General features: G+C 44.3%; 2 protein-coding genes across 2 annotated transcripts in view; one reads left to right on the top strand and one right to left on the bottom strand.

Moving 5' to 3' along the window:
* LOC119860595 (antigen WC1.1-like) overlaps positions 1-15,537 on the bottom strand; it is a 34,064-nt gene extending 18,527 nt beyond the window's left edge. Inside the window, exons 1-4 of the mRNA XM_038414479.2 lie at positions 15,407-15,537; positions 13,972-14,286; positions 6,904-7,218; positions 6,348-6,659 (exon numbers count right to left, since the gene is read on the bottom strand). Of these exons, the coding sequence (XP_038270407.1) occupies positions 6,348-6,659; positions 6,904-7,218; positions 13,972-14,286; positions 15,407-15,470 (1,006 nt within the window). The 5' untranslated portion in view covers positions 15,471-15,537. The remainder of the gene's footprint in view (positions 1-6,347; positions 6,660-6,903; positions 7,219-13,971; positions 14,287-15,406) is intronic.
* Positions 1-19,959, top strand: part of LOC119860485 (scavenger receptor cysteine-rich type 1 protein M130-like) — a 1,081,813-nt gene that overhangs the window by 792,330 nt on the left and 269,524 nt on the right. The window lies entirely within an intron of this gene.

Genomic DNA, 19,959 nt, shown 5'->3' with positions numbered 1-19,959 from the left:
GTCATGAGTGATTTAGGCAAGTTTGCCTTGAGGGAGTTTGGCCAATGCAAGAGCAGGGCTCATGATGGTCAGGAACAGGTTATTGTTGGTGAATTTCCTTAGTTCCCTCTCATCTTTACTCAGTAGGTAGCAACTTTTTTGGTTCACCTGAGTCCAGTGCAGGAGCTCCTAGTGTTAGATAGTTCCTGGCACTGGTGGTTCTGACTGGAGCTGTCCCCTGAAGTGTGGTGTCATCTCTGAGCCCAACATAAGATTCCAGCTGATCAATTCACACCACACTAAGAAGGTTGTGTGGGGGGCGGGGAAGGGGACGTTCTCTGTTGGTGAATATTGTGGCTCCCTTGGGATATGAATCTCAATATTTGCGTGTGTCTCAGAATCAGAGAGTCCTACAGCAAGGTGGTAAATTAGGAATTACTCACTGAGTTCAGGCGCAGGTGGAGCAAGGACAATGTTAAAAGACAACAGCAGAGTCAGTGCAAGGCACACCCACTGGCTGTGTTGGGTACAGTACGTACTAGTATGGCAACCTGATTGGTGCAATGTGTGTGCACTGGATATGAACAGCTCAAGGATCTTGGAACCCAAATAACATTTCAAGGCTAAGAGTAAAATCATGCCCACACTGAAGGCAATGCAAAAACCTCCATTGACGTCAATGGAACCAGGAGTTCACCCTAAGATTGGGCAGGAGAAGGCCTTCATGCAGCCAATGTAGTATGGAGGGTAGAAAGTAGATCTGGGGTTTTCCAAGGAGGCTCATGGATATAACTGGACACCACAGTCCCTCAGGAAGGCCAGATGGGATCATGGCAGATGGAGCTCATCTGGAAGGGACCAGGTGCTTTTCCTTAGAAGGGATTCTCCTTCCAGCAACTGTTGGGAGAAATCAGCATCTTCACATGCTGAGGAATTCCCTCCGAGAACCAGGGTCTGGGCTGGGGAGCTAGTTAGGAGAGGCAGGGGAGTGCTGCAGGGAATTCGGTTAGGAATGCAGATATCAGCCTCTGTGAGAAGCAGGAGAACTGCAAGGTGAATTGCCCCAAGGTACAAAGGTATCAGCTGTAAAGAGGAGAGTAGATGTCTGTTGAGAGTGCTGGGCAGCACCCTATAGGCTTAGTCATGGTGTGTAATGGCAGCAGTGACTCTGGGCTCTGTGGGAGACAGTCCTGGAAGCTATGTGTCCATTATTAGGAAGAAGGTTGAAATCCAGGCTTCTGCAGTAGGTTTCTCTGTAAGGACCCCAGTTCCAGCTAGTCAAGAAGCTCTATGGAAATTGTACATGGATGAGAAGATGGGGCAGAGAGGGGAGCTGCAACTTCATTAAGCAGGAGGAGTCCCTTTGGTGAGGGGGAGAAGCAGATGATCATAATGGCCTCTTTGGGTCTTAAAACTCTACAGATCTCTAGACCCATAAGATGGGCTCCATTTAGCCACAAGGGAACCAGATTGGCTGGCCATTAAAATTAAGTTTTCTAGTGAATTATTTTTTCCACAGTGCCCTGGCCACTTTCAGTGCCCAGAATGGATAAATCAGGATTGTGCAGCATCAGGCTGTTGCCTGCCTCAGTCACTTTAGAAACTGGAAGGCCTGAAGAGAATGAGCGAGGAGCACAGGAAGAACTAGGATGATCTTGTTAAGAGCAGTGATCTTCATTCAGTAGAGCTCAGTTCTGTTCCTGTCTCTGCTGCAGACTTCACAGGTGACGCTGAGCAGGTCTCTTAAGCCAGTTTTTATGGGGTCTGATTTGCAGAAGTACTGAGCACTCGCAATTGCTGCAAGGGTGAAGACAAGATGTGGCTGCTCAGCTCTTCTGCAGTCAGGCAGTGTGGTCAGGTGGAATGAGCAGAGGGCTGTGAGTCAAAATATTCAGTTTTATCCCGGCTTCGTGGCTGACTCATTGGGTGGCCTTGGGCATGTCATTTTGCTTTTCTCTCTCAGTTTCACCAGCTGTAAAATAGAGCTAATAATAATACTTACCCACCTGCTTCCCTGGAGTTCTGTGAGGGTTTATCTATGTCTGGACAGTACTTTGAACACATAAAGCTCTACAGAAATGGTGAGTACTCTGAAGAATCAGGCCCTGAGGGTTTCAGGTTGGTGCCCAATCATCCCAAATAAGTAGCGAGTTTGGAAGTTTGACTTTAATCACTGAATGTAAAATTTTCAAAAGCAGCGAACTGATGTCGGAGCCTAAGTGCCATTTTCAGAAGTGATTTAGGCTACAAGAAGGTGAAGTCTCCAGGGTTCTTGGGCTCCTACGTTACTGGAGAAAATGGGATTTAAGTCCCTAAGTCACTTAGGCACTTTTGAAAATGTTATTCTTCGGCTTCTAAGTGCCTAAATCATGTTTGAAATGGCATTAAAACAGTCTGCTATCTCCTAGTGGTGTTATGAAGACAAATTCACTAATGCTTATGGTGCACTCTGATACTATGCTGAGGAGCACCATAGAAAAGCCCATGAAGAAATTAATAATTCTGTATTCAGTGCAGTTTCTACAGTCTGTAGTGCGAATAAGGCCGTGGGTCACTGGTTGAATGATGAGGATGAAAAGAAATATTCTCCAGCTCCTCCATCCTGAGCACCATCCTCCCAGGGCACTGAAGGAGGCAGGAGCTGGTGGGATGGAGGGGAATAACAGAAGCTATCGGAAGCCTGTATCCCAAGAAAGGGGAAAAAATTCATAGGAAGGAATTGTAGACCAAACTGGGTGAGCAAGCATCTTAGAGAGGTGATTAAGAAGAAGCAGAAAGCATACAGGGAGTGGAAGATGGGAGGGATCAGCAAGGAAAGCTATCTTATTGAGGTCAGAACATGTAGGGATAAAGTGAGACAGGCTAAAAGTCGAGTAGAGTTGGACCTTGCAAAGGGAATTAAAATCAATAGTAAAAGGTTCTATAGCCATATAAATAAGAAGACAACTAAGAAAGAAGAAGTGGGGCCGCTAAACACTGAGGATGGAGTGGAGGTTAACGATAATCTAGGCATGGCCCAATATCTAAACAAATACTTTGCCTCAGTCTTTACTAAGGCTAAAGAGGATCTTGGGGATAATGGTAGCACGACAAATGGGAATGAGGATATGGAGATAGATATTACCATATCTGAGGTAGAAGCAAAACTCAAACAGTTTAATGGGACTAAATCGGGGGGCCCAGATAATCTTCATCCAAGAATATTAAAGGAATTGGCACCTGAAATTGCAAGCCCATTAGCAAGAATTTTTAATGAATCTGTAAACTCAGGAATTGTACCGAATGATTGGAGAATTGCTAATATAGTTCCTATTTTTAAGAAAGGAAAAAAAAGTGATCCAGGTAACTACAGGCCAATTAGTTTGACATCTGTAGTATGCAAGGTCCTGGAAAAAATTTTGAAGGAGAAATTAGTTAAGGACATTGAAGTCAATGGTAAATGGGACAAAATACAACATGGTTTTACAAAAGGTAGATCATGCCAAACCAACCTAATCTCCTTTTTTGAAAAAAGTAACAGATTTTTTAGATAAAGGAAATGCAGTGGATCTAATTTACCTAGATTTCAGTTAGGCATTTGATACCGTGCCACATGGGGAATTATTAGTGAAATTGGAGAAGATGGGGATCAATATGAACATCAAAAGGTGGATAAGGAATTGGTTAAAGGGGAGACTGCAACGGGTCCTACTGAAAGGAGAACTGTCAGGTTGGAGGGAGGTTACCAGTGGAGATCCTCAGGGATCAGTTTTGGGACCAATCTTATTTAATCTTTTTATTACTGACCTTGGCACAAAAAGTAGGAGTGTGCTAATAAAGTTTGCAGATGATACAAAGCTGGGAGATATTGCCAATTCAGAGAAGGATCGGGATATTATACAGGAGGATCGGGATAACCTTGTAAACTTGAGTAATAGTAATAGGATGAAATTTAATAGTGAGAAGTGTAAGGTTATGCATTTAGGGATTAATAACAAGAATTTTAGTTATAAATTGGGGACGCATCAATTAGAAGTAAAGGAAGAGGAGAAGGACCTTGAGTATTGGTTGATCATAGGATGACTATGAGCTGCCAATGTGATATGGCTGTGAAAAAAGCTAATGCGGTTTTGGGATGCATCAGGAGAGGCATTTCCAGTAGGGATAAGGAGGTTTTAGTACCATTATACAAGGCACTGGTGAGACATCACCTAGAATACTGTGTGCAGTTCTGGTCTCCCATGTTTAAAAAGGATGAATTCAAACTGGAGCAGGTACAGAGAAGGGCTACTAGGATGATCCGAGGAATGGAAAACTTGTCTTATGAAAGGAGACTTAAGGAGCTTGGCTTGTTTAGCCTAACTAAAAGAAGGTTGAGGGGAGATATGATTGCTCTCTATAAATATATCAAAGGGATAAATACAGGAGAGGGAGAGGAATTATTTCAGCTAAGCACCAATGTGGACACAAGAACAAATGGGTATAAACTGGCCACCAGGAAGTTTAGACTTGAAATTAGAGGAAGGTTTCTAACCATCAGAGGAGTGAAGTTTTGGAATAGCCTTCCAAGGGGAGCAGTGGGGGCAAAAGATCTATCTGGTTTTAAGATTCTACTCGATAAGTTTATGGAGGAGATGGTATGATGGGATATTGTGATTTTGGTAAGTAATTGATCTTTAAATATTCAGGGTAAATAGGACTAATCCCCTGAGATGGGATATTAGATGGATGGGATCTGAGTTACCCAGGAAAGAATTTTCTGTAGTTTCTGGCTGGTGAATCTTGCCCATATGCTCAGGATTTAGCTGATTGCCATATTTGGGGTCGGGAAGGAATTTTCCTCCAGGGCAGATTGGAGAGGCCCTGGAGGTTTTTTGCCTTCCTCTGTAGCATGGGGCACGGGTCACTTGAGGGAGGCTTCTCTGCTCCTTGAAGTCTTTAAACCACGATTTGAGGACTTCAATAGCTCAGACATAGGTGAGGTTTTTCATAGGAGTGCATGGGTGAGATTCTGTGGCCTGCGCTGTGCAGGAGGTCAGACTAGATGATCAGAATGGTCCCTTCTGACCTTAGTATCTATGAATCTAACAGGACGTGTGTATGCAATTAGACTGTGTCATAATGAACATTGCATGGTGTATCCTTAACTCTGATATTTCCTAATTCTTGTGTCTTTGGCTTTGACTAATAACACTGTTTAATTTGTTAACGTTTTTATGTGAAGTAAATATTAGAGCTGGTTGACAACCCAACATTTTCCCTGCTAAGTACTGTGTGGTCATGCAGGATTTCAGCTTCCAAACACACCCAAGAGACTGTCATGAGGAAATGGAAGGAGCATTTTTGTTTAGATTCTAACTAAAATGTTGATTCATTTTAACTTTTGGAAAATGAAAAAATCAATTTTCCTTTTCATATTTGGGTTTACAGGTTTTCCCCCTTTCTCTTTTTTCATCTTTTCTGCCACTGTAAAAAATTAGCAAAAATCAAGAAAAGAGTAAGAAAGCGGGGGGTGGGGGGGGAATCTTTCTGAGGTTTTTTTCAACTGGAAAGGTGTGAAAAAGTTAGAAAAAAACAAAGTGAGATAAAGTGCTACTTTCTCTTTGGCATGCAACCAAAAATACCCTCAGGAACTCAAGTGAGAGAAGAGAAAAGTTTATTTTCTGCAGTTTATAATTCAGCCAAACCTGGAAGGGATTTCCCTGCACTAGGGCAAGGCACTTCCCTGGCCCCAGCACTGATCCCTTGCCAAATTGCAAAGGCCTGCTGCAAACAATGAAGGCATACAATCTTCTCAAGAGCTGGTGGTGTGAGTATTTTATAATAGAAAGTGTGATGCAACTTCCATATTGGGAATTGCTAGTAGCTCCCTCTCTAATTACTATAGCAGTGATTTGGAGAAGGATGAGAACAGTGAATCGGTGACATTTATGAAACCCGAAGGACAAAGTGCTGCCACTGCTCCACTGCCCAGCGGAAGGACAGAGTTGCTGTTGTTTTTCTGGAGAATCCAGGGCATTCCCGGGTCATCACTATTCTTTTTGTTTCAGAGTAGCAGCTGTGTTAATCTGTATTCACAAAAAGAAAAGAAGTACTTGTGGCACCTTAGAGACTAACGAATTTATCTGAGCACAAGCTTTCATGAGCTGTAGCTCAGGGAAGCTTATGCTCAAATAAATTTGTTAGTCTCTAAGGTGCCACAAGTACTCCTTTTCTTTATTCTTTTTGTGGTAATGTTTACTTTAATTTAATTTTTAATACATTTACCATTATTATATGTAGTTTAGAATCTAGCTCCCTCTCCCCTTGCTGTGCCCTGAGGTTTCCCCACTCTAGGGTCAGTGTCACACACTGAGGGGCAGGTATCATTAATCCAGCATTACACTTACCTGAGCAAACTACGCTGGCATCATTGTCATGGGAGCACTGAGAGGCCCCCAGGGTAGTAACAGGACAATGGCCCAAATGGGGTTCAGTCCCTTTACAGTGAAATGTGTCTTTCCAGACAGAGCCAGTTCCCCTTCCAAAATACCCTCCTAAGGCTGATACAGCGAAGCCGCAGTCGAGCTGACCACAGAGAACGTTGGCATCCGGTAAATCCCAGCGTGAGTCACAGAGGGTTCCCCAGGCACCAAGAACCTGCATCTCCACCCTCCCTGAGCACGCTGTGCTGCCATTCACCAGCCGGAGCCCTGTATGCCCTGGGGAGAAGGGAGAAGGGGTTTAGAGAGGGAGCCTTGGAGCTATTTTATACCAAATAGTTAAAGAAAGGAAAGTCAGGGGGGATTTGATCTGATTCTATTTATCTTGGATCATTTGTGTTTTACGAGAAGCTGGTGCCATCCTATTACCCTAGCTCTCTACACAGTGAGATCTGTATATTGCTTCACCCTAATCTAGAATTCATATCACTGGGATTTTAAACACTTTGCACTGAATTCTTACCTGAGCATATGGCTCCAACGTCATTTGCGTGTGAGCATGTCTGACTGATGTGCGATATCCGGGGACAATACGCATGGTGGGACTCATTCCCCGCACACCGGAATGCTTCAGTCCAGATTGGTCCATGTCCTTCTCCAAAGTGAGCTCCTCCTAGGATAGACAGAGCTGTTCCACATTGTAGTTCATTACAGATAACGTTGGCAGCTTTGAAATCAAAGTGGGCATCACAGACTGTGGTCCATGTTTCTCCATCTCTTATTTCCACACGTCCCGAACAGGGACTATGCCCTCCAACCAGCCGGGGCTTAATGTGTCCTAGAAATTTAATGAAGGCAGGAATTTACAAAGGGGCCTCAGGGAGTTAGATGCTCGACAGCCATAACATTTTGCCTGAATGCCAATCATGGCTCAGTGGCAAAGTACAGGCCGCAATTAGAAATAAAAAAAGCAATATATAACAAATGGAAAACAGTGATATTACATAACAATCAATATACATTAGATGTTATAATGTGTAGAAAATTGATGAGGAAAGCTAATGATATCAAGGAAAAAATCATGGGTTGCTGCACTAAGGAGATTCACAAGGCATTTTTAAGTATACTAGGAACAAACAAAAAATGCTAACAGTGGTGGAGTTCCACTGCAAATCAATTTGGTAAAATTGTTAACAATGATGAAGAAAAGGCAGAAGTATTCAATAAATATTTCTGAGTTTGGATAGAAACAGGATGTATCATATTATGTGAAAAGGATGAACTATTCTTTAGTCCATTGGTAACTCAGGAGGAAGTTAAACAGCCTTTACTATTTTTATAGCAGCAGGCCTCAATAGCTGATAAAACCACAAAAGAAGAGAAATGTAGGGTTGGAAGGAAGCTCAAGAGGTCATCTAGTCCATCTCCTCACACCAAGGGAGGTTGAAGTATACCTAGGCCACCCTGACAGATGTTTGTCTAACTTGTTGTGCAGTCACCAATGATGGGGATTACACAACCTCCCTACGTACCCTGTTCCGGTACTTAATTATCCCTAGAGTTAGAAACTTTTTTCTAATATCTAATGTGAATCTCATTTGCTGCAATCTAAAATGATTGTTTAGTCCTACCCTTGGTGGATGTGGACAACAATTGACAAACAATCTTTCAGTTAGTTGAAGACTGTTATCTGTTCACCTCTCAGTCTGCTCTTCTCTGAACTAAAAATGTCCAATTCTTTCAACATTTCCTCATAGATCATGTTTTCTAAACCTCTTACTCTGTTTGTTGCTCTTCTCTGGACATTCTCCAATTTGTCCTTATCTTTTTTAAACCATGATGAGCAAAACTGGACACAGTACTCCAGCTGAGGCCGCACCATTGCTAAGTAGAGAGGGACAATTACCTCCTGTGTCTTACATATAACATTTTTGTTAATACAATTCAAAATGACATTTCTCTTTTTCACCACAGGATCACAACTTTTCAGATTGTGAATCAGGATCACAACTTTTCAGATTGTGATCCACTATAACCCCCGAGATCATTTTCTGCAGAACTGCTAGTCAGTTATTCCCCATTTTGTTTTGTTTTTAATTTGATTTTTCCTTCCTAAGTCTCATACTTTGCACTTGTCTTTACTGAATTTCAATTTACTGATTTCAGAGCAATTCTCAAGTTTATCAAGATCATTTTGATTTTTAACCCTGCCTTCCAAAGAGCTTGTGACCCCTCTCAGCTTCGTGTCACCCACAAATTGTGTCAGTGTATTCTCTACTCCATCATCCAAGTCATTTACGAAAATATTGACGAGTACCAAACCTAGAACAGTGTTATTTTTTATTTATCCGTAGGAACACAGCAATCACAGAGAAAAGAATAAAGTAACTGAAGAGTGAGCTGTAGCTCACGAAAGCTTATGCTCTAATAAATTTGTTAGTCTCTAAGGTGCCACAAGTACTCCTTTTCTTTTTGTGAAGACCTACAGGCCTTAGGTCTTACCTAAAGATCAGCTTTTCCCTCAAAACCTGGGCTGACTCAGCTTATCCCAGGAACCCCTGCCTCTGGGGATTGTGTTTCAGTCTCCTTCCCTGCAGACCCTGCCTCACCCCCTCTGTTCCTCAGGGCTCTCCTGATAACAATTCCCAAGCTCTCTGTTTAAGATTTCTCATCTCAGGGGCCCATCCCAAGGAAGGGGACTTGTGCTCAGCTTGGCCAGATGCAAAAGTTCAAAAGCCCTGACAGCTGTATTGTTACTTAAATACCAGTACCTGGGTTCTATGAAACCATTGTCTGCTGTCCTGGGACATGTGGAGAGCTCAGACAGGGGTTGCCCTTTGAACCCCAGAAGGAAATGTGAAAATAGCAGTAAAAGGAACTGAGGTACACGTAATAATAACAGAAATACAGATATAGCCCATGTTCTTTGCAGGGGTCGTAGTAGACAAAGAACTGAACATGAGCTCCCAGTGTGATGCTGCTGCAAAAACAGCTAAGGTGACACTTGGATGTATAAACAGGGGAGCAATGAGTACAGCTGGCTGAAATGCAGGATTTACAGTGTACAGGAAATGTCACTATTTTAAAATTTCCTGCAAATTGAAAATCCGGCTAAAATTTTGTTTTGGAAACCCCAGCCCACGGTGTATCCAACTTGAAATTTGCTTCCAGGAACCCCAACAGATGAGAAGTAACACTGACATTCTTGTCAGTTTCACCACTGTTAACATCAGGACAAGCATGTCAATTTCTCAGAGCCACTGCTGGGGCTCTGGGGCAGCCTCATCATGTGGCCTGCCCTGGACTGGGGACCCCTGGGCTTCCAGACTCCTTGGCCAGCTGGCAGCCTAAATAGGCCAATAGCCCAGTCCAAGACATTCTGCAAGCCAGGGCTGCCCCAGAGCCACAGACCCTGGGACACCAGAACCCATCCCGGGACTTCCAAGATCCCTGATGCAGACCCGGGAGACGAGCCTTGGTTAGAGCTGGGGCTCCCAGGACTTGCAGGTTCCTATCCCATGGCAGAGAGCCTGAAAGCATTGGCAGGGCTGCCCTGGAGCCCACACCCTAGAAAGTCTAGGGTCTCCAATTTTGGGGCAATCTGTATGGTGGGGCTGCCCCAGAGCAGCAAATCCTAGAAGACTGGGGTACCCAGCCCTGGGACAATCTGTATGGCAGGACCAACAGGAGCCACCAGGGAACCTGGCAGGGAACCATGCACATTTCAACCAGACAATGCTTGTGGTTTCGAGAAAGTTTGTGGAACCCGATTCACTTTCATGATAAATGTTGAGTTCAACAAACTGGCATTTTCCAATGAAACTCTGGTTTGCCAGATAATTTCCAACCAGCTCTAGTAGAGAGGTGATTTTTCCTCTGTGTACAGCATGAGGGAGACAGATCCTGCATCTGCTTTTAGTATCCACATTGTCAGAAGGATATTAAAAAATTGGAATGGGTGCAGAGAAGATCCACAGTAATGATTCCAGGGCTTGAAAATGTGCCCTGCAGTGAGAGATTAAGGAGGTCAATCTGTTTAGCTTATCAAAAAGATGACATAGAGGTGTCTTGATTTCAGTGTATAGATACTTTCACATGGACAAAACACTGCATACTAAAGGTCTTCTCAATCTAGTGGGGAAAGGCATAACAAGAACCAATGGATGGAAGTTAAAGCCAAATAAATTCCTATTAGAGGCAAGGCATACATTTTTCACAGTAATACTGATGAAACATTGGAACAAACTACCAAAAGAAGCAGAACATTCTCCAACTCCTGAAGTATTCAGAACAAAACTGGATGCCTTTCTGGAAGATATGCTTCAGCCAACACAAGTTCAGGTGAAGTACACTAGTAATTGGTTTAAATTCTATAGTTTTTGTTACACAGGAGGTCAGAATAGATCTAATGCTCCCTTCTGGCCTTAAAATCTATACAGCTAGGAATCAGAAAGAAAATTAACGTTTACAAAGTGAAGCACTCAAACATTCAGAATGCCAGACTTGTACTTGCCTGCGAAACCTTCATTAGTCCCTTTTGTGACTGTGCTTGCAGGTTCATTGTCCAGAACATGAACCTGGCAAAAGCATGGTTGGTGTTGCAAAAACACAAACACTCATGAGAAGTGCTAGGCACTGGCACTTGCATAAACACATTCCAGAAGGGTGGTACCAGAACACCCTGATACAGGGTTATGGTGTAAACACACTCCCCAAAGATGATGAAAGGAAAAAAAATACTCCCTCCTAAAGATAAGGTCAGGGTGACGGGGTGATGGATAGAGACATTTTGGTCAAACCAACATGGACAAGGTAAAGGGTGGTTACTAGCCACATCAGAGGGACAATGAGTAACTTGATTTTATCACAATACAAAAGACAAGTCACGGCGGGGGGTGGTCTTTTTCTGGCCTGGGTGCAGGGTGTGAGCGGGGAGTGGAAAGTCTCGCCACTCACTGAGCCAAGCCCATTGTAAGGGGCCTACATGTGCTAGTGTAATTGTAGACATTGATCTGGGGAGATAGTACCCTCCTTTGTCAGCAATAAACCTGAATGAGGAGGCAGGAGCTATCCGCCTCCCTACCTGAGGGGAAGGGTCACTAGCCTGCCAGCCGAGACAGCCACCAGGAGTAAGCACTGTCTCCCCGGCCAAGGGGGGCTGTGGAGGAGACCTAGGAGCCTCCAGCAACTGAGGTAACTTTGTCCCTGAAGTGCAGAGACACTATGGGGTTCAGCTTCCCCAAACTTGTGGCTGCTCCATCTGAAGGAGCCTGAGACTGCAGCATGATGCCATCCAAGATCCACGAGAGGGCGCTATGGGATGCAAGCCACCCAGCCAATGTGACTAGAGGGGCCATGCCCCAAACAAAAGGGACAGTGGTAGGAAGTAGCTCAGGACAGTGGATTTAGACTCCCTGCCAGGAGGCCTCTCCTATTCAGAGGTAGATGCATGCAGGACCCTGGGCTGGGACCCGGTGGAGAGAGTGGGCCTGGGTTTCCCTACCCCACTGCCTAAAAGACTGAGGCAACTCGACCTGGAAAACAAGGGGCTGGAGATCAGCTGCGCCAACCACTAGGCTGCCCAGCCGTTCAAGCACCCTCTTACAAACCCGAACTTTATTCCCACTGCAAACCTGCCACTTCAGCTGAGATGCAGGCACAGTTTAACAGAAAGGTGCACAGAAGGGACTTTTGCTCTGATACCCCTTTGTTTGTGTGCAGCTCTCTCCTCCTGGTGAGGTTCAGAAGAGAGGGACTCCCTGCTAGGCACTTGCTAGGTGTGCAGCACAAGGCACTGCAATTGTTATTACCAAGTCAGGGAATTTACATGGGCGAAGGTCAATATGTTTTCTGCAGAGCTTCAAAGTCCTGGCAATGAAGCTCATTTTTATTAAGTTCCCGCCCACCCCAGCTTTAAAAAAAAATACTTGCATATAATGACCGTGCCCCTTCTCCCCACATTGAAGAGAATGTTCAGGTTTGTCATTGAAACACTCAAAATCCAGGAAAGGGCTAAGATTAAGCAAGACCATTGGCTCCCATTTCCAGGGGTGGGGGAGACCTGCTAAAACTTTTGGAACTATAGGAAAATATTCTATTCTTCCTTCTGCTATTTTCAGAGGAATATATTGTATTACTAAATGTTAAGAAAAGAGGAGTTAATAATAAAATTTAGGGGTCTGTACTTGTAATGTTAATTATTGAGTCACAACAAATATGATATCCTTGTGCTATGTAGGGTTGAATTATGTTTTTGGTTGAGCCTTCTATGCTACATTAGATCTACAGGTTTCAGAGTAGCAGCCATGTTAGTCTGTATTCGCAAAAAGAAAAGGAGTACTTGTGGCACCTTAGAGACTAACAAATTTATTAGAGCATAAGCTTTCGTGAGCTACAGCTCACTTCATCGGATGCAAGTGAGCTGTAGCTCATGAAAGCTTATGCTCTAATAAATTTGTTAGTCTCTAAGGTGCCACAAATACTCCTTTTCTTTTTTAGATCTACAGGGTATCAGCGATTTTGAAATTTTTTATTATTGCTTGATCCAAAATGTGAAAAGAAACAAAACAGACAAAGAATGCTCTCACTAAACCTAATTCTGGCCAACCCAGGAGAATCCACCCATTCCCTGGGCACCATATGACGGGGGCAAAGGGTCTACTTAACCGCTTCACCCTTTGCACATCTGTGGTTGGGTGTCTGTAATTTAGCGGGAGGGTAACATTTTCAAAAGTACTTCAGTGTCTTGTGAGCCTAAGTGACATTTTCAAAAATAACTTAGGGCCAAGTGTTTAAGGACATTCAGGTGCCTAGAAATGCACGCAAGTGCCAGATGTGAATTTGCAAACTCCTGGAAGTTTGGCACCTAGAACATCTGAAAATCTCACTGGGCATCCGTCTGCATTTTTAGACACCTAGATAACCCTACAGATCTGGCCCATAGGCCCTTAGGCTCAATCGTCTCATTGAAAGTCAAGGCAAGTTGGGCGCCAAACTCCTGTCGGCTTTTTTGGAAATCCCAACATAAATTTATATACAATGTTGTAAACAGAAGTGAATGGTTATAAACAGACACATTATTTGCATACAGGCAAGTTCACTAATTTAGTGATTTTTTTCATTAAATTTTTCTATGACAATGACTAAGCTCCCCAAATATTTTTCCCCAAAGTGGCAACTGCAGCCAGAAGGCCCTGTGGGGCAGACAACACCAGCACCACTAGTGCCCCGATGAACAACTGCATCATAGCAGGCAAGCGCCTGGCCAGATGAGAGATTCTTCCCTCATGAGACCCCACCCCAGCCACAGGTTCCACATTTCGGACCCATTCAAAGGGAAAGGGAAAGGAACGATGTGGCATTGAAACAACTAGAAATGAGGTAATGAAAACACTTCAGAGTCACACAGGGGGCTCCTCAGTGGCCAGTGACATGAACAGTAATCATTAAGCTCTGTAATAACAATAATGACAGGACTTGCTCTGGCTTTTGCTCATTCCTCATTAGGGTCACAGGCACATGACACCCTCTGTATTGAAGCCCTTTTGTCTCAGGGGATTTGCCTTTCAGGACTGAGTTGGCTGATTCTTACCTGAACAGGTCACTCCAGCATCCGAGCCATGACCACAGTAATGCTTACCCCATCCCCTGCTCCCGCAGTGCCAGAGAGCGGACTCAGTACCATGACAGGCAACGTTATCCAGCCAAATTGGTCCAGATCCTACTCCAAAATGAGCTTTGCCTGGGGCACTGACAGCAGATCCACATCCCAGCTGCTTACAGACAACCCCAGCATCTGCCATGTCCCAGCGAAAATGACACACCGTCCCCCACTGATTCTGGTGTTTAACCTCCACTCTCCCAGCACAGGGGCTGCCTCCATCTGCCAGCCTCAGTTCATCAGCACCTTCAAAGAGAGACACAGAGCAGGGTCAGAGCAGCAGGGAGCCCCCTCCCCAGCGTTATCATAACAGAGTCCACGCCCAGCAGCAGGGGATCCACGTCCAATAGGGTGACCAGACAGCAAATGTGAAAAATCGGGACGGGGGTGGGGGGTAATAGGAGCCTATATAAGAAAAAGACCCAAAAATCCGGACTGTCCCTATAAGATCAGGATATCTGGTCACCTAGCGCCCAGAGCCGTGAGAATGGGACATGCCCAGAGCTGCCTCATGGCATGACCTTCTCACGTCTCAGGGCCTCCCACTAAGGATTGTCAGTGCTCCAGCTCTTGCCATTTTATCTCCACTCTGGTGATTTGAGGTGTTTTTACCTGTCCCGTGAGGACACAATGAAAGGCGCCCACTCACGGAGTTTCCCTTATTTCAAATGGCGCCATCTCCTGTCACTGTCACTGGGGCTGAAGTCAGCAAGATGCCACCATCTCCCTACAGTCTGTCGGCATGTGGGAGTGAGGCCACCCTGAGTAAAGTTGGCTGCCACCTCCTCTGTCTTCTGTGAGACCGAAGCCCATGGCAACATGGCCGCCCCTGTATGGCTCAGGGAACTGGACAGGACCCAGGGACTGTTATGGGCAGCAAAGACCTGGTGCAAGGAGGATTGAGAGAGTGAGGGGAGCGGAAGTCATATTTAGAGGTTGCAAGGGAATGGGGTGCAGGCAGTGTGTGGGCAGGAGAGAGAAGTGGTGAGGGGTCAGGGTGTGGAACTGGGGGGGTAGAAGGGAAGGGTGGGGATGGAAGAGGGGTCTGGAAAGAGGGGCAGGAAGAAGGGATAGACCCTGCAGCACGGCTGTAACATGCTCCCAGAGAGATGTCCTTCTTGGTAAGTGAATTGCCACGTTCTGCACCAGCTTTGGTCTGTGATTGGTTTTAAGGTGCAGCCCCACATAGAAATCACTGCAGGAGTCTAATTTTGAGATAACAAATGTGTGGGTAACAGAGGCAAAATCCAATCCCAAAAGTTCACAACCTCCTAACCAGACATGGATGATAAAAAGCGGAATGGAAAAGTTACCATCCTACTTCCAGTTAACCCAGCTTCCCTGGTGAAGCATAGATGAGACTTACCTGCTATGATCTGAATTGTGAGGAGAAGAAGCCACAGCACTTGAGTGGAGAGATGTCCCTTCATTGCCAGCCTGACTTGCTGTCCCCTCCTCCCACTGCACTGTGTGCACCTAAACACCTGCCAGAGCTCCTCTGTGTCTGACAAGTGACAACAAAGCAGTGGAAGGGAAATATATAGATTCAGAGGCTGGCATCAGGCGCGGGAAGGAACCAATAGCAAACCCATCTGCCTTTTTAGTTATTATCAGTGGTTTGATCTGTGAATGTATGTAGCTAAAGCAGCCAATAAAACTCAAAAGCAACAAACATCACCATATATGAGTGATGAGCCCGTTTCTGACATCAGGTTTACCACAGCCTCAGATCATCAGGTAAGCCCCAATCCCTGGTGCGGGAGAGAAAAGTTCTGTACAAACTGTATCTGTGCTGTTTCTCACCCTGACAGACTCTGTATCATTTTAAACATGAATTGGGAGACATTAGAGGCTGGTAGTTTTCTGCTCTAAGGAAGAAATCGCCTGTGCCAAAGGGGATCATTGCAAGACCCACTCCCAGTGCAGGACACGCCCTATTATAGACAAGAACCAGTCACTTGCACTAGGTTGTGCCAATCAGATCGGCTGTTGCAGAAGAGGAATTACCCAGCACCATCTGTAATATTATTTGTAGTGCTTAGTGCTCGCTGCAGAGTCCATAGCCATCCTTGGTAGCTGTAGTGTTTGAGGTTTCCTGCCTAGCCCATGATCATTAATGGTAGAGGCAGAGCTTAGGGCTTCCTGAGTAGGCCATGACTCTTTCTCGTAGTAGAAGGATTTCCTGTACACACCATGCCCATCAGTGCTGGGAGCAGGAGGAGGGCTCCTTAGAAACAAGTTTACTTGATTCATATGAGACAGGCAATAAAAGAAAAGGCAGGAGGCAAGGAGCACATAGCACAGAATGATGACAGGCTAACACCCCACCTACCTCAGGCTCTTCTCAAAGGAGAATTGTTATAAATACTTGGATTAAGGGAAATGTCTTTAACTCTTTAACTTTGCTTTGTCTCCTATACTGTCCTTTCTGTATGTTTGCAGCCTCTACCTGATCCTCTTTCAGACTCAGCTCAGTTGTTATTCCAGCAAAACAAGCAACGAAGAGTGGCTTGACAGGTGATAAGGCATAGCTGAACATCTTCCTTCCCCCTTCTTATTTTTACCCTCCTCCCACCCCAATCCTGCCATTCACCCTCACTCTGTCCTCCTGCTAATTAAAAAAACAATAATAACAAAACAGGAAATCGCACCAATCATCATTATGTGAATTTGTTTCTATGTTATTTCTCCCATCTCCAATCCTGCATCTCTTCTTGAGTCTTTTGAACAGTAAGCTTTCTGGAGCTGGGAGTGTTTCTTTATCTGTGACCTGAATGGGCCTTTGGGTGATACAATAATATAAATGTAATAACAATATGAATAATAATTAATCAATCTATTGCTGTATTACCAGGAAGCTTAAAGAAGAAAGAATCAGGCTGTAACAGTTAAAAAAGAAACCAAATTGGCCTAGAGGGGAAGTGAAGGCTGTTATAAAAATTATATATATAACAAGTGACAGACAGGTTAGCTGATAGGAGTGAGCATATATGAGAATTTAGGAATTGTAGAAAATTGATAAGGGAAGCAAAGGCTTACAAGGAGAAATCTATGGCCAACAGAATTAAGGACAATTAGAAGGAATTTGTGAAGTATACTAGAACAAAACCAATCCTAAAAATGGCATCAGTCCATTACTAGATGGAAATGGTAGAATGATCAGTAGCAATTCAGAAAAAAAGCATAATTGTTCACTGTATACTTTTATTCTGTATTTGGGAAAAAGTCAGATGATGTAATCATATCACATGAGGATGATGAAGATGAAGAAGAAACAACCCAGGAGCTTGTTAAACAGCAACTCCTGTTAGACACTTTAAAATCAGCAGGTCCATATAACTTATTTCCAAGAGTTTTAAGAGAGATAGCTAAGAGTTTGAAAAGAGGTGGCCGACAAGCTCTCTGAATCATTAATGTTGTTTTTCAATAATTCTTGGAACACTGGGGAAGTTACAAAAGACTGGGAGAAAACTCATGTTGCGCCAATAATTTAAAAAGTGTAAACAGCATGACTTAGGCAGTTACAGGCCTGGCAGAGTGCCCTGAATCCCAGGCAAAATAATAATGGAACTTTTGATATGGGACTCAATTAATAAATAATTAAGCAAGTGTAATATAATTAATGCCAATCAACATGGTTTTATGGAAAATGGATCCCATGAAATTAACCTGATATCTCTTTTTTGTTGACAAAGAGTGTCATCATGGTCCTGGATTAAAAACTGGTTAACTGACAGGTATAGCCTTTGATAAGTTTAGGGTGCAAATTGCACAGGTGACTAATGTAAGGTTCTTTCCACAGGCAGCTACCTAAAATTATTATTGAGTGAGACTGGTGAATCACATAAATAGGAACAGGAAGACTTTATTTACAATCCAAATAAATCCAAGCATAAGCATAATGAAACTGGAGAAAAGCTTGTTGAGAGTCTTTGGGTTACGTTTAGAGGTGAGAATAACAAGGGTGATGTCGTGGTGGGCATCTGCGGTAGACTACCAGACCAAGAGGATGAGGTAGACGTAGCTTTCTTCGGACAACTAACAGAAGTTTCCAGATCACAGGCCCTGGTTCTCATGGGGGACTTCAATCACTCTGACATCTACTGAGGGAGCAATACAGCAGTGCACAGACAATCCAGGAAGTTTTTGGAGTGTGTTGGGGACAACTTCCTAGTGCAAGTGCTGTAGGAACCAACTAGGGGCCATGCTCCTCTTGACTTGCTTCTCACAAACAGGGAAGAATTGGTAGGGGAAGTAGAAGTGGGTGGCAACCTGAGCAGCAGTGACCATGAGATAGTTGAGTTCAGGATCCTGAGAAAAGGAAGAAAGGAGAGCAGCAGAGTATGGACACTGGACTTCAGAAAAGCAGACCTTGACTCCCTCAGGGAACTGATGGGCAGGATCCCATGGGAGGCTAATATGAGGGGGAAAGGAGTTCAGGAGAGCCGGCTGTATTTTAAAGAAGCCTTATTGAGGGCGTGGAAACAAACCATCCCAATGTGCAGAAAGAATAGCAAATATGCCTTGAGACCAGCTTGGCTTAACAGAGAAATCTTTGGTGAGCTTAAATACAAAAAGGAAGCTTACAAGTGGAAACTTGGATACCTGACTAGGCAGGAGTATAAAAATATTGCTTGAGGATGCAGGGGTGAAATCAGGAAGGCCAAAGCACAATTGGAGTTGCAGCTAACAAGGGATGTGAAGGATAACAAGAAGGGTCTCTACAAGTATGTTAGCAACAAAAAGAAGGTCAGGGAAAGTGTGGGACCCTTACTGAATGGGTGAGGAAATCTAGGGACAGATGATGTGGAAAAAGCTGATGTACTCAATGCTTTTTTTGCCTCAGTCTTCACAGACAAGGTCAGCTCCCCGACTGATGCACTGGGAGGCACAGTATGGGGAGGAGGTGAGCAGCCCTCAGTGGTGAAGAACAGTTTAAGGACTATTTAGAAAAGCTGAACATGCACAAGTCCATGGGTCCGGATCTAATGATTCCAAGGGTAGTGTGGGAATTGCCTGATGTGATTGCAGAACCATTGGCCATTATCTCTGAAAGTTCATGGCAATCGGGAGATCCTGAACTACTGGAAAAAGGCAAATATAGTATCCATCTTTAAGAAAGTTAAGAAGGAGAATCTGGGGAACTACAGACTCGTCAGCCTCATCTCAGTCCCTGGAAAAATCATGGAGCAGGTCCTCAAGGAATCCATTCTGAAGCACATGGAGGAGGGAAAGGTGATCAGGAATAGTCAACATGGATTCAGCAAGGGCAAGTCATGCTTGTCCAACCTGATTGCCTTCTATAATGATATAACTAGCTCTGTGGATATGGGGAAAGTGGTGGACGTGATATCCCTTGACTTTCATAAAGCTTTTGATACGGTCTCCCACAGTATTCTCGCCAGCCAGTTAAAGAAGTATGGATTGGGTGAATGGACTATAATGTGGATAGAAAGCTGGCTAGATCATTGGGCTCAACAGGTAGTGATCAATGTCTAGTTGGCAACCGGTATCAAGCAGAGTACCCCAGGGGTCTATCCTGGGGCTGGTTTTGTTGAACATCTTCATTAATGATCTGGATGATGGGATGGATTGCATTTTCAGCAAGTTCGTTGATGACACTAAGCTGGCGGGAGAGGTAGATATGCTGGAGGGTAGGGATAGCGTCCAGAGTGACCTTGTGACCAAATTGGAGGATCGGGCCAAAGAAATTTGATGAGGTTCAACAAGAACAAGTGCAGAGTCCTGCATTTCAGATGGAAGAATCCCACGCACTGTTACAGGCTGGGGACCGACTGGCTAAGCAGCAGTTCTGCCAAAAAAGACCTGCAGATTACAGTGGATGAGAAGTTGGATATGAGTCAACAGTGTGCCTGTTGCTGCGAAGAACGCTAATTGCATATTGGGCTGCATTAGTAG

This window comes from Dermochelys coriacea, chromosome 1 (assembly GCF_009764565.3).
Source record: "Dermochelys coriacea isolate rDerCor1 chromosome 1, rDerCor1.pri.v4, whole genome shotgun sequence".
NCBI classification, from domain to species: Eukaryota; Metazoa; Chordata; order Testudines; family Dermochelyidae; genus Dermochelys; species Dermochelys coriacea.
The sequence above is the reverse complement of the archived record's forward strand: the minus strand, read 5'-3'. Positions and strand labels throughout refer to the sequence as shown.